We start from the raw sequence: 15,462 nt of genomic DNA on the forward strand, positions 1-15,462 counted from the left end.
CTTGGGTCTTGTTTTGAAGGGAGTTGAAAGAAATGTTATTTGCCACATAAAGCTTTGGTGTCCTTGCTAATGGCTGTTTTGCCACGCATGAAATGCAAACACCAGCCTCATAGGAAATCTACCAGTCTGTTTGAGCTGGAATGAAAAGCTGGCCAGGATGCAGGAGGAAAAGGTGTACTTAACCAGGGACCTTTTAATCTGGAGTTTTTGATCGATTCGAAATTCCTCAACAAACTGGCAACTGTGGTTTCTGGTAACTTTGGGGAAAAAAAATGCCTTATCTTTCCCCACCCACCAACCTTTGCCGACCTCGGTCATATCTGTACAGTGAGAGGCCAAAGAAACTTTTGAAGATCCTGGTATGTCCTTACAGGTTCTAGCGCTTTCTAGCTAAAAGGCAGGAAGACGAAAACAATTCTGTAGATTTATTTAATTTTCTATCTAGCTGGTGTCAGATATGTTGCTTGTTCCTTTCTGGGGGTGGGCACTAACTTTTACCGATACCACTGGCCCACTGTTTGTAGTCAGCATAAACCTATACATTTGTTACTGCTTGCTTTGTTACAATTTTGAGATTATGTTTTCACTACCCCAGCAGTTAAAATAGCTCCACTTGGCACTGTTGAAAGGAAAGGGAGCCTGGCTGCACCGCCCAACAAGGGAGAGCCTTCTGTTTTGCCTAAGGCATTGGTCTTAAAAATAGGCAAATACAAAACTTTCAGTATAATTATACCGATCTTGAGAAGCACTGGCAATAAGCCGTCATAAAGCCAGCTGGGTGGTGACTTGGTAACAGGGAGGGGCTTGTCAACAGGTTGGGAGGCTAAGAGTTCTTACTGCCCCCGCTTGACAAGGTGAGCCATGAGGATGCTAAGATCAGCACAGGGTCAGGCTGGTATTCCGTGTGACCACCCACACGGCTGGGCATGACAGAGCAAAGGACTGAGGCGGTGGCCTCTGTTGCCACCCCGTCTAATAACGACATGGGTGCATTGTCACGGGGCTGCCGCAGATCTGAGATGGATTTCTGTGGGTTGTCAGAAACACCCAAATAAGGAATCTTGAAGAAGAATGACAACTCAAAGGAAGTCAGCTCTTGGGTTAATCTTCAGAGGAGAATAATAAAAAAAACAAAAAACAAAAAAAAAAACATAGGCCTAATATCTGGCCCCTGGTTAAATGAGGAAGTAAAACCAAAATTCACTAGACATTTTATGTACTGGACTTCTTCCTCTTGATTAACCTATTCCAAAGAAACAATTAAGGGCCTCCAAAGTCAGTGCTGCTGGAGAAAGATGTAGAAGCAATTCTGCAGCCACACAATTTTGACTACACACACACACACACACACACACACACACACACACACACACACAAAGTCACCCTTTGTAAGTGTTTGATGAGTTCTGACAAATGTACATGTTGCCTCTGCCAATCCAGAGAACTTTTTCATCACCCTGGGAAGTTCCCTCATGCTCTTTCCTTGTCAATCCCCTCCTCGCCCACCCAGTAGTCCCTGGCAACTCCTGACCCACTTTTGCCTTTCCAAAATGCCGTATAAACGGGATCATGCAGTATGTGGCCTTTTCTCTGCCTTGATTTTTAAGAGTTCATTGAGATGAGACTGAATTGAAAGGGAATGAGTAAGATTATTCTGCTGGTAATGTCTAGGATTAACCAAAATTATTGGTTATAATTCAGGAAGCAGCTAAATGAGTTACCTTAGACCTCAGATTTCAAAGAAAGCACATTTTGGGGTGCCTGGGTAGCTCAGTCAGTTAAGCATCCCATTCTTGGTCTCGGCTTGGGTCATGATCTCATGGTTGGTGAGTTTGAGCCCCATATCAGGCTCTGTGGTGACACTGTGGAGACTGCTTGGGATTCTGTCTCTGCCTCTCTCTGCCCCTCCCCTGCTCTACGCTCTTGATCTCTCTCTCTCAAAATAAATAGATAAAACTTAAAAAACATCTCTGTAACTTGCAATCTTCTGAGGTTTTTCTCCTCAAGGGCAACTCCCACCACCTACCTTGCAGAGGACTGGTGTTGCTTACTCTTCCGGGAGGAGGTGGTGCTGGTTGGCTGCTGCCGCATCACGTGGGCCACGCCTACATTTAAGGGCTGGGCTGCTGGAAGGGTCACATGACCAGTCAATAGCGCAGGCTGCTGCATGATGGGATTGTAATGGCTGCCGTGAGCGTGGGTGTTCCTGAGCGGGAGATGGGAGAAACAAGGCTCTTTATTGATTTTATAAATATGGAGCTTCTTTTTAAGATAAAGCTTCCTCCCCGATTAAAAGCCAAATTAAAACTAAAAGTTGGTTCTCACTAGCTCAGGGAGTTGTTGAAGAGATGAGCCCACCAGGTAGGTCTCCCAGGTGTGGTGAAGTTTAAGTGCTGTTCTGAAGGAGTGGGCAGCAACACAATTTGTGGGTAAGTGAGAAAGAGGTCGTTTGGAGGGGGAAGAATTGGCAAGTTGCAGGTTCAGCGGAGAGGAGATAACTATCCCCTCTACCTTTTAAAGTCCCTGAACAGATGACTGCACTGTGCATTTTATTTTAGAATTTACAAGTGCTTTTAAATGGGTTCTTGCATTCTGTGAGGTAGGATACTGTAATACCACTTTACAAACGAGGAATTTGTCGTTTCTGTTAAAACAGCTTTGGAAACCAGGAGTCGTAGGTTTCTGCTGTTTGGAAGTGTTAACATTCTTTTGAATTCTCTCGGTGGCTAGCACAATGCTCAGGCGTGTAGCAGCTGATCAGTTAATGACATGCTTGCTGAATGAACAATTAGATTAACTGAAGGTTGACGAGATGTGAATGGAACTTGGTACTAAGTCAGAGTTAATACGAGACACCTATCGACAGAAGTACTGCTGGCAGCCATTATCCTGAAAGCCGGTTCTCTTTCAAAGTTCTTCCGATCTGGGTTGTATGGAGTTCGGAGGGTTGTTTTCCCAACGAAATATTACAAGTGGTGATTAATTCAGAGACTTGCCCATCAAAGCCCATTTATCACACAATGAGATGAAAAGTTAAAGGAGACTTCATTTGAATTTTAAAAATACTACAAAATTCATCTTTGCAACTTGGGGAAAAGGATGAATAAGGAAAAAGAAGTAAGTAGGTACTTGTGTAGAGATTTTGATAGAGTCTTGGACGTTTACATTTAGAAACAGATGTTATGGCTTCTTTGCTGTGTTGTTGCTATTTCTTCTACGGACATGGCATTCTTTTTCCTTTGATAGGAAAGTCTAGGATCCGTACCTCTCTCTTTTGTTTACATGATAGTGCATGTTCTTTGGCCCACACATGAAATGGAGAAGAGATTGGAAAGAAAGTGTTGTCTTTAAGTGTTCTCTGTGGTAACCAGGTAAGAGCTGAGGAGGGAGGAGGAATGAGAAGATCTGTGTGAGTAAGTGAGTTTTGCTGAAGTTAAATGAGTTATAAATGCTGAAAGACAAAGGAAAAAAGTAGCACGGCATGTGTATGGTCTTTTAGGAGAAAGGGGGGGGCGGAGAGAAAACCAATTGGTCAAATAGCTTTCCACTTGGTCACTGTTCCTAATGAACTGGAGAGGGAAGGCAATCTCTCTGAGCATGAACCAGCGTAAATGGGGGAAGGGAAGATAACAGATTTATTTACTGCCTGTCATGTACCAGGTGCTAGTATAATATGTGTTAAATACAGGTCAAGTGCTTTGTAGTTTATCTTCATTTAAACCTCCCAGCAGTTCTGGGAGGTAGGCACTGTTATGCCCACAGTATTGAAGAAGAAACCGAGGCTCATAAAGTCCTCACTCGGATCATGCAGAACCAGAATTGAACGCAGTTTTACCTTGTTTGAAAGTGCTTCCAATGAGTGGGGGTGGACTTGGTGGGTGTTGTCGGTGGGAAGTGAGTGGGGCTGCAGGAAAGAGCCTGCGTCCTCTCTTGTTTGTACTAGTCAGAAAATTCAATGGAGGAATAGAGGAAGCTTCATTTGAGGCCTGACCTGGGGCTTCTGTCTCCACGCCTCTGGTTTTACCAGGCGCTCTTCATTCACAACAGCCTTTTAGATCCGAAAAGAAATTGCAAGGCGGCTCCACGGTTGGTATGGAGAGTGTCGGAAGGTGGAGAGACGCCGGATGTTCGGGCTGCACGAGAGAGCCCAGAGGGCCACGGGAAGCCGGAAACAACTTGGGGACTGCCATCGGTGCGGGGGGCACAGTGGTGGTGTTGGGACGGAGTGGGTGGAGAGTACAAGGAGAAGTGGAAAGTGGCCATAAGAACAACAGAGCAAGGTGTTGGTGAGGAAGTCAGTGAGTGGGATGGGTGGGGTTCTGGAAACATACAGGGCTATGGTGTGCTGGTGGCTGTCAGCACATGCCTCTGGGGTCTGTGGAAAATGGACTTTGATCTATCAGCTATGACTATTAACTGAAGAGGCACGTTCAGCAAACATGCCAGAGTTTACCATTCCAAATAAACCCCATTCTGTCAGCTTTCCCCCGAGAGGGCAGATACAACTCCAGTGTGCCCTTGTCTCAAAACACCTTGAGAACACTTTCTAGAATCGCGTAGGAGCCTCAGGGACTCTCTTCCGCATTCTTTCACTGCCGACAAATCTTTGTTTTCCGGGAGTGGAATTTAATTCTGAGAAACAAACCAAGAACCATCCAGATGCGGGTCCCTGGATCACACCGGCGATCAAATGATGGAACTGAATTTGGGGTCGAAAATGACAAGTGACCATAAAGTAATGAAGCTGATTTTCTCATGTCCTGGTACATTTATTTAGAAATTCACCCTCATTACACTGTAGTTGTATCCCACCTAATACTCTGTTTAATTTCAAAAGTTCCCTGTAAACCAGAGAATTCACAATGCAGGCCAGTCCGGCAGCTCTCCGGGTGAGCCGTGGACACAGACACACGTGCTTTCCTGCTTACCTCCAGTCGGCCAACTGCTGGGTGCCTGCCATGGTCTCGGGAATGACAGTCGCGTGTTGCACTGACGTGTGGGTGGCCACTCCGGTCAGCTGCTGCCATGCTGGGGGAAGCAGGATTTGCTGGGTCCCACTTGGCCAGGCCTGCTGCAGAACAGAGGACATGGGCCATCAACATGTTTGTTAATCACACAATCACTCGATAATGAGTCAAGCCCTTATTCTGTGCCCCAGGTTGTTCTGGACCCTGTGATGGGTGTCAAAGTGGAGACCTGGTCTTTGGCCTCAAAAACTAAGGTAAGGGGAGATAAAAGTCACATCTGTGAACTACCTAGAAGATAGTAAGTACATGGGCAAAGAGTCGTATGGAAGGGATTTATTCATGTTGAGGAATGATTTATTTATAATTTGCTCTAAGAACAGTGCTCACAGCTTCCAAAAGTTCGCATATTGATTTGTTCTGGCACACAACCATGTGCAACAGATTGAGACAGTTGAATTGGACCACACAAGGGTGACTTTTTGCCCTCAAGAAGTTTTCCATCTAATATCCTTTATTTACTACTTTACCATTTGTTTTTTAGAGTCTAGACCTCCAATTTGTGTTATCTTCTGAATCTAAGTTAGCATAATTCTTTACTTTTAATTAAAACTATGTATTTATTTAAGAGAGAGAGAGTGCGTGCGTGCAAGCATGGGAGGGAGGAAGGGAAGGAGAGAGGGAGAGAGAGAATGAATGAATGAATCCCAAGTGGGCTCCACGCTGAGCCCAACATGGGGCTTGATCCCATGACCCTGGGATCATGACCTAAGCCGAAATCAAGATTTAGATGCTCAACTGACTGAGCCACCCAGGCACCGCTAAGTTAACATAATTCTGAGATCACCAAATATCTACTACTCGCCCACATCTGAGAGCAAGCAAGCAGGCATGAAATAAAATTCTTAGCTGGGACTAGAAGCTTAACTGAGAATTACCTTGACCTTACCTCAAAGCAAAAATGAGATGTAGTTGGAGGGTCATAGCTTGATTCTACATAAATATTAAGATTTTCCTAAGAGGTCTAAAATGAACTGTCCTGACTCTTCCTTGAAAAGACTCACGGTGGCGGGGGGGATATATGTGGTGTTCTCTGCTTTCTATATTCTCAATCACTACCCTGCTTGCCTTTGGTTATCAAGCGATTCAGACTGAACACAGTTGTCCACAGTTGGACACTGAAAGGAACACCACTAAGGTAAAATCTCGGGCAGGTCAAGAATTTAAAGATGTATGATTTCACTGTTCTTTCCACTGGGCTGGATATCGCTAACACTGGGTGATTTATGTAATACAGTGCTCCACAAACTGTATCTTTTTTTTTTGGCTGCATCTTCAATATGTGTGTTTTGGCTCATATGTACAAACACACACTTGGAAATGAATCACAAACTTGAGTCAAAGCGTTATAAAAAGTGATGTGCATAAAAATGATAAAAGCACATTTTATTTTATTTATTTAAAAAAATTTTTTTATATTTATTTATTTTTGAGAAACAGAGTGAGACAAAGTGTGAGCGGGGGAGGGGCAGAAAGAGAGGGAAACACAGGATCTGAAGCAGGCTCCAGGCTCTGAGCCGTCAGCACATAGCCTGATGTGGGGCTCGAACCCACGAACTGTGAGATCATGACCTGAGCTGAAGTCGGACGCTCAACCGACTGAGCCACCCAGGTGCCCCAAAAGCACATTTTAGATCTGAGTGGATGGTTCACCTGGTCCATCCTTCTCATGGTGCAGAGGAGGCCCCATGAGGTCTCATACCTTTTTTACATTGCCTGTTTGCTTACTGATCTGTTTTGATACAGGCAAAAAGCTTAGGGACAACAGTTCATACAGAAAGCGCTTAATGTTCGTTGTAAGATGAAAGAAGCAATCCTACCAAGGCAATTAATTATAGTTAACTATATTTCAAGCTTACTGAATTCAGACACAGCAGAAAAATAATTTAATCGATCAATTAAAACAGTTACGAGCTCAAAAAGTTAAATGAATAACAATTTCGTTGGCAGTAACATTTAAACAACTTTGAAACTCTTTTCAGCTTTCTGGAAAAGCATGTGTTTTGACGGTCACTTTTAAATAATAAATCTTGAGGGGAGCCTGGGTGGCGCAGTCGGTTAAGCGTTCGACTTCAGCCAGGTCACGATCTCGCGGTCCGTGAGTTCGAGCCCCGCGTCAGGCTCTGGGCTGATGGCTCAGAGCCTGGAGCCTGCTTCCGATTCTGTGTCTCCCTCTCTCTCTGCCCCTCCCCCGTTCATGCTCTGTCTCTCTCTGTCCCCAAAATAAATAAACGTTGAAAAAAAAAATAATAAATAATAAATCTTGATAACAAGTTAAGGACATTTTTTTCCCCACTCCCCTAAAATGGATGTTAGCATTTTACCTGCAAGAGACGGGGTAAAGGCTGTTTTTGACCCCTTTCACTGATGGACACGTTCAACTCATTTGAGATGATGCTTCATACTTGTATAATGACTTGTATACACTTGTATAGTTTATAACTTATCACTTTGTAATACATTTTTAAGATTACAGCCCATACTTCTTGGTGCCAAGCACAGAGCTAAGACCATAGATAGGTTTCTCACTTCATGCTAACACCAGTTCTGTGAGCTAAGGACTATTATTTTTTCCCATTTCTCAGATGGATAAACTGAACTACACAGAAACTAAATAACCTACCCAAAAAGGCAGTAAATTAAACGTATACATTTATTGCACTCCTTCTCTAAACCCAAATGAAATGATAGTGAAGGAATAAAAACATAATACAGAGATCCGTAAGGACAGAAACAACAGGGGAGACAATAACCATTAGCAAAATTTTGGAAGCTGGGAAAGAGAAGGGCAATTACGGAGTCAGAAGACTGGGGCATCTAAGGTCAAGTCTGCATATTAAACCGTGAGATTCCTTTACCCCTCAGGTTGCAGATCCCTGGTATATAGGCTTACACCGTCCCTCCCCACTCCCCACCAAAGCAGGAGGCAGGAAGATCCTCTCTAGGAAAACCCACAAGTCCAAGATAAAGAACTACAAACACATGTGAGGAGTAGGGAGTCTGCCAATGACAATCACGGGCTCACCCCTCTCAGACTAGAGAGACCACATTCAACAGTCCTGCCCCTTCTGCAGCTTTCAAATTAGCTTTCCAGTGCTCCAGTCTTAAATACAAGTGAACAGCCAACGATAACCAGATATTAAAGGAAGCTTCTAACATCAAAGTCTAAAACAAAACAAGAAACTCAGAGGAAACAAAAACAGTGTAGGAATCAGAAGAAAATTTCCAAAAATTTATACTGTACACAGAGTTAAAAAAATGTTTATTTTGTTTCAATCATATATATATATATATGTATGTATATATATATACACAAAACAAGGTCATATATAGGAATATATATTTATATATCCGTATCTGTATTCAGAGAATAAGAATTCTTAGAAATGAGAACTATAACAAATCAATTCCATAGAAGGTTTTTTTTTTTTTTTAAGTTTATTTTTGAGAGAGAGAGAGAGTGTGCGAGCAGGGGAGGGGCAGAGAGAGAGAGAACGAGAGAGAGAGAGAGAGAGAGAGAGAGAGAGAGAGAGAGAGAATCCCAAGCAGGCTCCACCCTGTTAGCTCACAGCCCAACATGGGGCTCAATCTCACGAACTGTGAGATCATGGCCTGAGCCAAAATCAAGAGTCAGATGCTTAACTGAATGAACCATGCAGGCGCCCCTCCATAGAAGGTTTTAAAAAAAGTTGAGAAAATCTCAACTATGGTAAGATAGCACAGATAGAATATATAGAGAGAAAATGGTGGGGAGTGGGGGGAGATACATGAAAATCATTAGATCAATTCAGGAGTGCCAACAACCAATGAAGAATTTCACAAAGAAGGAGTGAAAATGGATGGGAAAAAATTAACAAAGGAAAAATAAAAACTTCCATACTGAAAGGGCAAACAGTGTTCAGGACAATGTATAAAGAATCACCCATGGGAAAGCATATAGGTTATGAAATTTCAGACCATCGTGGACAAGGAGAGTCTTAAAAAGTTCTCAGAAAGAGAAAAAAACAACAGACACAACTTGTCAATAAGCTGAAACACGTCAACACATCAGACACCCAAACCGTGACTGGCTCTGGAGGAATCTGGGGTTGCATATAAATGTACAGAGAGGGAACCAACCAAATGAAAAAATGAAACCGCCATCAACTCCAGGAAAAACAAGTTGTCTAGGAAAAGAAATAGAATCATAGTATGCTGTGAGGCTTAACTGAGAATATCATACAATACTGATGGTAGTAAGTATGTAAATAATGCAGAGTGGTGGAATAAGAAACTTCCACGGTAAGAATGGGGGAAAGGAAGAGAGAGAACGAGCGAGCAAGAGAGAGAGCATGACTGTGTGTGTGCTGTTGGGTTGGGGTGGGTTAGGGGGCTAAGTCTTTATCTTCCACAGTAGGCAGTCATTGATACCCCAAATGGGAATATCAGTAACAAGCAGTTTAAGCACGTTATTTAGAAACATGGGAGTTAAATAACAAAATAAAAGGCTTGGGGCACCTGGGTGGCTCAGTCAGTTAAGCATCTGACACTTGGTTTCAGCTCAAGGCATGATCTCGTGGTTCATGAGTTGAAGCTCCACATCGGGCTCTGTGCTGACAGAGCAGAGCCTGCTTGGGATTCTCTCTCCCTCTCTTTCTGCCCCTCCTGAGCACTCTCTCTCTCCCAAAATAAATAAACTTTATGAACAAACAAAACAAAAGAGTTTAAAAATTATTTGCGGGAAGTGGAAATTGGGGGTGGGATAGAGCAGGCAACTACCATTTTCTTAGAAGTCTGTGGACTCATTTTACTTTTTTTTTTTCATTTCACTTTAAAAATTAGGTACATGTGTTAATTTGAAAAAAATGTTAAATTCGAAAGTAGGTTCCCTACAGTTATGTAGCTGGTAAGTGCTGGGATTGGCTTCTCTGACTTCCAGGCAATCAAATTTCAGAGCCCATGTTCTCACCAGCGTATTACCTTACTTTATGGAGAGGATGCACAGAAACGATGGCTCTATTCAGGATCAGGGCTGGTGGTGAAGGCATAAAAGTCACATGAAAAAGTGTTCCTTATTCATTAACAACCCAGGCACCAAGCAAGACAGAAGCAGATAGCAAGACAGAATGGCTGGAGGGACTGCTTGCTGAAAATGTTACCAGAGGAGGTAATGAATGAGAAGCACTGAAGTTTTGTAATTTGGACGGCTGAAAAAGTTCCAGGGAGACATTTTTTTTTTTCTTTCTTTTTTTTTTTTTTTCAACGTTTATTTATTTTTGGGACAGAGAGAGACAGAGCATGAACGGGGGAGGGGCAGAGAGAGAGGGAGACACAGAATCGGAAACAGGCTCCAGGCTCTGAGCCATCAGCCCAGAGCCTGACGCGGGGCTCGAACTCACGGACCGCGAGATCGTGACCTGGCTGAAGTCGGACGCTTAACCGACTGCGCCACCCAGGCGCCCCATGTTCCAGGGAGACATTTAAAGGGATTCGGGTGCTAGGATTAGAAGCATGCATAGACCTTCAAAAGGCTGGGGTCTAGAAGGATATGGCAAACCTCCACCTCTTGGGGGCGCTCTGAATTTCTGTTCCAGCCTTGCAAGTCCAAGGGGGTTTTGGATCCTGCCAACTTGAAAAGTGAGCTAAATTCAATACTGTCTCAATCAAGAGCTGTATGTTCCATCTCTCTGCCTTTATCCACTTATCCACAATCTCTGATGGTGGTCAAGGTGTGAGTGCAGGCCCCAGGCATGGGACGACAGAGGGGACAGCCCCCTGTGGGTAGTACCAGCAAGGCTGGGACTGGCAAGACAGTTGGTAAAGATCACTCCCGTATCATGTAAACAAGAGGGTGTGATTTCACTCCGGCCTCCCACGCACACATCCTTGGGGAACCCCGGAGAGACTGCTTCCCTTCAAAGGACATGGGGTGCTGCTGGAAGGTGGGGAGGAAAAAGCAAAGCAAACAAAACTAACGTGGGATGGATTCAAATGACTCCGTTCCTAAACCCTCACAAATAAAAACCTTGAAAAGATTTAAATATTTTAATATTTTTTAAATGTTTATTTTTGAGAGAGAGGGAGAGAGAGAAAGAGAGAGAGAGAGAACATGAGCAGGAGAGGGGCAGAGAGAGAGGGAAACACAGAATATGAAGCAGGCTCCAGGCTCCGAGCTGTCAGAACAGAGCCCGACGCAGGGCTTGAACTCACGACCCAGGAGATCATGACCTGAGCCGAAGTCGGACTCTTAACCAACTGAGCCACTCAGGCGCTCCTAAGGTTTAAATATTTGTAAAAAGAATGATGCCCACTTTTCAACTATGTTTAAAGTAAAGAATAATATCTGGGGTGCGTCTGCCTGATACCTAGAAATTTACCCAGAGAAAAATGAAGGCACTAGTTTAAATGTTTAGCTATTGCTCTTTTATAGCCACCATACTAGTTTTATACGTCAGCTTACTTTTGTCCTTTGAAGGGATATTTAAAAATACCTAGGAGAGAGCTCCCCCTTTACACTAACACACTGGCATGGATTAAGTGACAAACAGAGAAAGAAAAAGCAACCAACCGACAGAAAGACACAACGTGATCCTGGACAGGGCAGGAAGTTGTTTTCACCTAATACAAGAAATCTTTGCATGTGGGGGCGCAATGGTGTTCCGTGTCCTTTTTAATGGCTATGTGGCGTTCCATTTTGTGTACACATCCATTTATTTAACAAATCTCCTACTGATGGACATTCAAACTGCTTCCAGCAGCTCCCCGTTATAAACACTGCAGTGACTAAAATCTTTGCACATGTAATTTTTATTCCCGCTCCGGATTACAGCTTTGGGTTAAGCCCGCTTGGAGATTTACAGCACTCTAGGGACTCTTTTTCAAGTGGGCAAAAAGGCAAAGCTCTTCCCTGCTATGATTAAAACACAAACAAATTCAGAAATGCTGAGCCTGTTGGTTTGCACCAAACTGAACAACAGAGAAAGCTGAGGTTAGCTAATAAGAATGCTAATTATTGTTTCTTTCAGAAATGATTTCTGGCTTACCGGGGTTAAGTGCGCCAACGAAAAAAGATCTGTAAGTACATGTGAGTTCTCTAGGTTTTGGCTCACGGAGGAGGAGCACTGGGAGGCTGGTCTGGGTTTCTGCTGGTCTGGGTTTCTGCCGCTCAGATAAAGTACGAACAAGCTATGCTGCCCCCAGAGTGAGCCTGTGGTTCCTTCTCTTGATCTTTCTCGGCTTTTTCCGAACTCCCTACTACGAAACCATGCGAGCAAAAAGAAGCCATGGGGACCAGTGAGAGAGGGAAGAAAAGGCTTGCTTTAAGTACAGAAGATTCTCTGTTTATAAATTTTCAGCAACAAAATTTGGTGTGCCACCAGAAGCTGGTGTTAGTGGTCACTGTGGAGTCAATTTGCATTTAAGAACAGAGATGAAGAGTGGTTAATATCAACCTTAAATAAGCTGTTCCAGGAAACAGAAGAAGAGGTTAATAATATCCAACACATTTTATGAGACGGGGTAACCTCGATGCTCAAGTTAGATAAGGATTCTATAAGAAAGAGAAATTATATGCCATTTCTCACTTCTGAACATAGAAATAAAAACACTAACCACATATTTACAAACAGCCCAATACTGGAAAGCATACAAGCATATCAAACGAACATGATTAAAGCTCACCTTGGAAATATAAGGATAGTTTAACATTAAGAACCTATTAATGTAACGTGTCACATTAATAGATTAATGAACAAAAAACACAAGTATTTTAACAGATGCAGAAAGAACGTGTGACATAACTCAATATTCATTAAAAGATTAGCAAGCTTGGGAAAGCTGTCTCCACCCAATATTGATAGCAGACCAAAGATGGCAAATAGCTAGAAGAATTTCCTGTAAAGTCAGGGACCAATTAAGGATGTCCAGTGTCAACACTGTTAGTGATCATTGTTTTGAGGTGCTAGCAGCACAGTAGAATAAGGGGTGTCAAGGAAGAAACAAAGCTAGTAAGACGGTCCACAGAAGAAATCCAAGGGAACTCCCAGAAACAATCATAACTAATCAGAGTTTGGAAGGACTTCCAGATAACAAACTCAGTAGACCAAAATCAGTTTTAGTCCTATAAACCAAAGCCAAATACTCGGAAAATAAAATCAATAAAATTATTAATAGCAAAACCTGTAAAATATTTAGGAACTGTTCTAACAGAAGAAAACTTTAACAAAAAGAGTGAAAGATAACATATACAGTTATGCCATGTTTGTGCCTGAAATGACTTAATGCCATAAGGATGTCAGCTTTTCCTAAAGTAAATATAGATTTAGCCCCAGTCTAGTAAATGCACATCAGGGTTTTCTGTTTTAAATTTTTTTTTTCAACGTTTATTTATTTTTGGGACAGAGAGAGACAGAGCATGAACGGGGGAAGGGCAGAGAGAGAGGGAGACACAGAATCGGAAACAGGCTCCAGGCTCTGAGCCATCAGCCCAGAGCCCGACGCGGGGCTCGAACTCACGGACCGCGAGATCGTGACCTGGCTGAAGTCGGATGCTTAACCGACTGCGCCACCCAGGCGCCCCAGGGTTTTCTGTTTTGAAAAGATAATTGCTAAAAAAAGAGAAAAGAAAAAAGAGAAGACAGTTGCTAATTGCTGTGCGACTCTGAGCCAATGACTGTTTTGTTTGTAACAGTGATGTTTAAATTCACATGAAAAGTGAAGGGACAAGGACAGACAGGGGACTTTTGAAAAACGAAACAGGAACAAGGCTTTCCCAATCAGACAGCAAGACAGGTGTTAGTTATCACAGTTAAGACGGCAGGATGAGGAAGGCCAGTGGAAAAGAGAGCCCAAACAGACCTGTGCAGTTTCACTACGTTAAAATTAAAACCAAAAACTTTTTTTTTAATGTTCATTTATTTTTGAGAGACAGAGCATGAGCAGGAGAGGGACAGAGAGAGAGGGAGACACAGAATCCAAAGCAGGCTCCAGGCTCTGAGCTGTCAGCACAGAGCCCGACGTGGGGCTCGAACTCACAGACTGCGAGATCATGACCTGAGCCGAAGTTGGATGCTCAACCAAATGAGCCACCCAGGCGCCCAAGGCACCCCTTTAAAATAGAATTTTTAAATGTTTATTTATTTTTGAGAGAGAAAGAGAGAGAGAGAAAATGAGTGGGGGAGGGGCAGAGAGAGAGAGAGAGAGAGAGAGAGAGAGAGAGAGGTGGGCAGAGGATCTGAAATGGGCTCCACCCTGATAGCAGCGAACCCGTTGTGGGGCTTAAACTCACCAACTGTGAGACCATGACCTGAACTGAAGTCTGACGCAACAGACTGAGCCACCCAGGCACCCCCAAAACTTCTTTTTTTTTTTTAAATAAAGTTTATTTATTTTGAGAGAGAGAGAGAGAGAGCGTCTGAGTGAGCAGGGGAGAGGCAGAGAGAGGGAGAGAGAGAATCCCAAGCAGGCTCCATGCTGTCAGCGCAGAGCCTGATGTGGGGCTTGAACTCATGAACCGTGAGGTCACAAACTGAGCCGAAACCAACAAGTCAGAGGCTTCACCGACTGAGCCACCCAGGTGCCCCCAAACCAAAAACTTCTATTCAACAAAAGATACCGTAAGTCAAGTGTCCGTAGGAACACTCTGAGAGAAGGCTTTGGGAACCTACCTTATTTAAAAATAAACGTGCTTCTAAACGGACAACATGTAGGTTAAGCTGTCCTTGATGCCCAGTGACAGAAATGAAAGTATGGGGGCAATGTGGCACGGTGGCTAAATCCAGATGCCAGCATCCGACCTCCAGGGTTCGTGTCCTGGTTCTGGCACCTATTTGCTGGGGGACTCTTGAGCCAGTGATTGTGCCTGCTCTCCGTATTTGTCAACTGGAGACAAATGCCTTACTTATCGTGCTGTTGTGGGGATTAAATCAATTAAACAGTTACAGAGTAGAGTGTCTGGCATAATGATGATGTATTTGTTCAAGTGCCATTAAGGATCGATTGCTGTTATCACTGCATCCCTACGTTACCTTAAACTTCCACAACGCTTTACGCATTTCCAACCACTTTCACCTCTTGTGCTCCCCCTCTACCATTGGAGTACCTCTGTGAACAGATAAGGAAGGTTCCAGCTCACAGCTTCTGTGATCCTGGTTTTGCAACTCCTTATAAAGTAAGGAGATAAATCTCCAAGGCTCCTTTTGGCTCTAAAAAAAAATCATTTCTATCTGGTAAGAAAGAAATTTGAGGCAAAGAAATGTTAACTGACTTGCCTGAGGTCACACAGTTATTAGTAGAGTTAGGATTAAAACCTATGTCTTCCATATTCATTTGCATTATAAAGCCACAATAGTTAATAATAATTTCCCCAGACTCTCCCTATGTCTAAATTTCTTCTTGGAATTATAAGCAAGATAACGTAGGGAGGTGATTCACCGAGGGATCATTCAGAATATTACTGGTA

The 15,462-nt window shown here is 43.3% G+C and overlaps 1 protein-coding gene across 4 annotated transcripts in view; it reads right to left on the minus strand.

Moving 5' to 3' along the window:
• HIPK2 (homeodomain interacting protein kinase 2) overlaps window positions 1-15,462 on the minus strand; it is a 192,337-nt gene that overhangs the window by 32,720 nt on the left and 144,155 nt on the right. For all 4 annotated transcript variants that reach the window (XM_045495853.1, XM_045495852.1, XM_045495855.1 and 1 more), the window contains exons 10-11: window positions 4,929-5,071; window positions 2,027-2,206 (exon numbers count right to left, since the gene is read on the minus strand). In XM_045495853.1, coding sequence (XP_045351809.1) covers window positions 2,027-2,206; window positions 4,929-5,071 — 323 coding nt within the window. The remainder of the gene's footprint in view (window positions 1-2,026; window positions 2,207-4,928; window positions 5,072-15,462) is intronic.

Source organism: Leopardus geoffroyi, chromosome A2, assembly GCF_018350155.1.
Source record: "Leopardus geoffroyi isolate Oge1 chromosome A2, O.geoffroyi_Oge1_pat1.0, whole genome shotgun sequence".
Taxonomy (NCBI): domain Eukaryota; kingdom Metazoa; phylum Chordata; class Mammalia; order Carnivora; family Felidae; genus Leopardus; species Leopardus geoffroyi.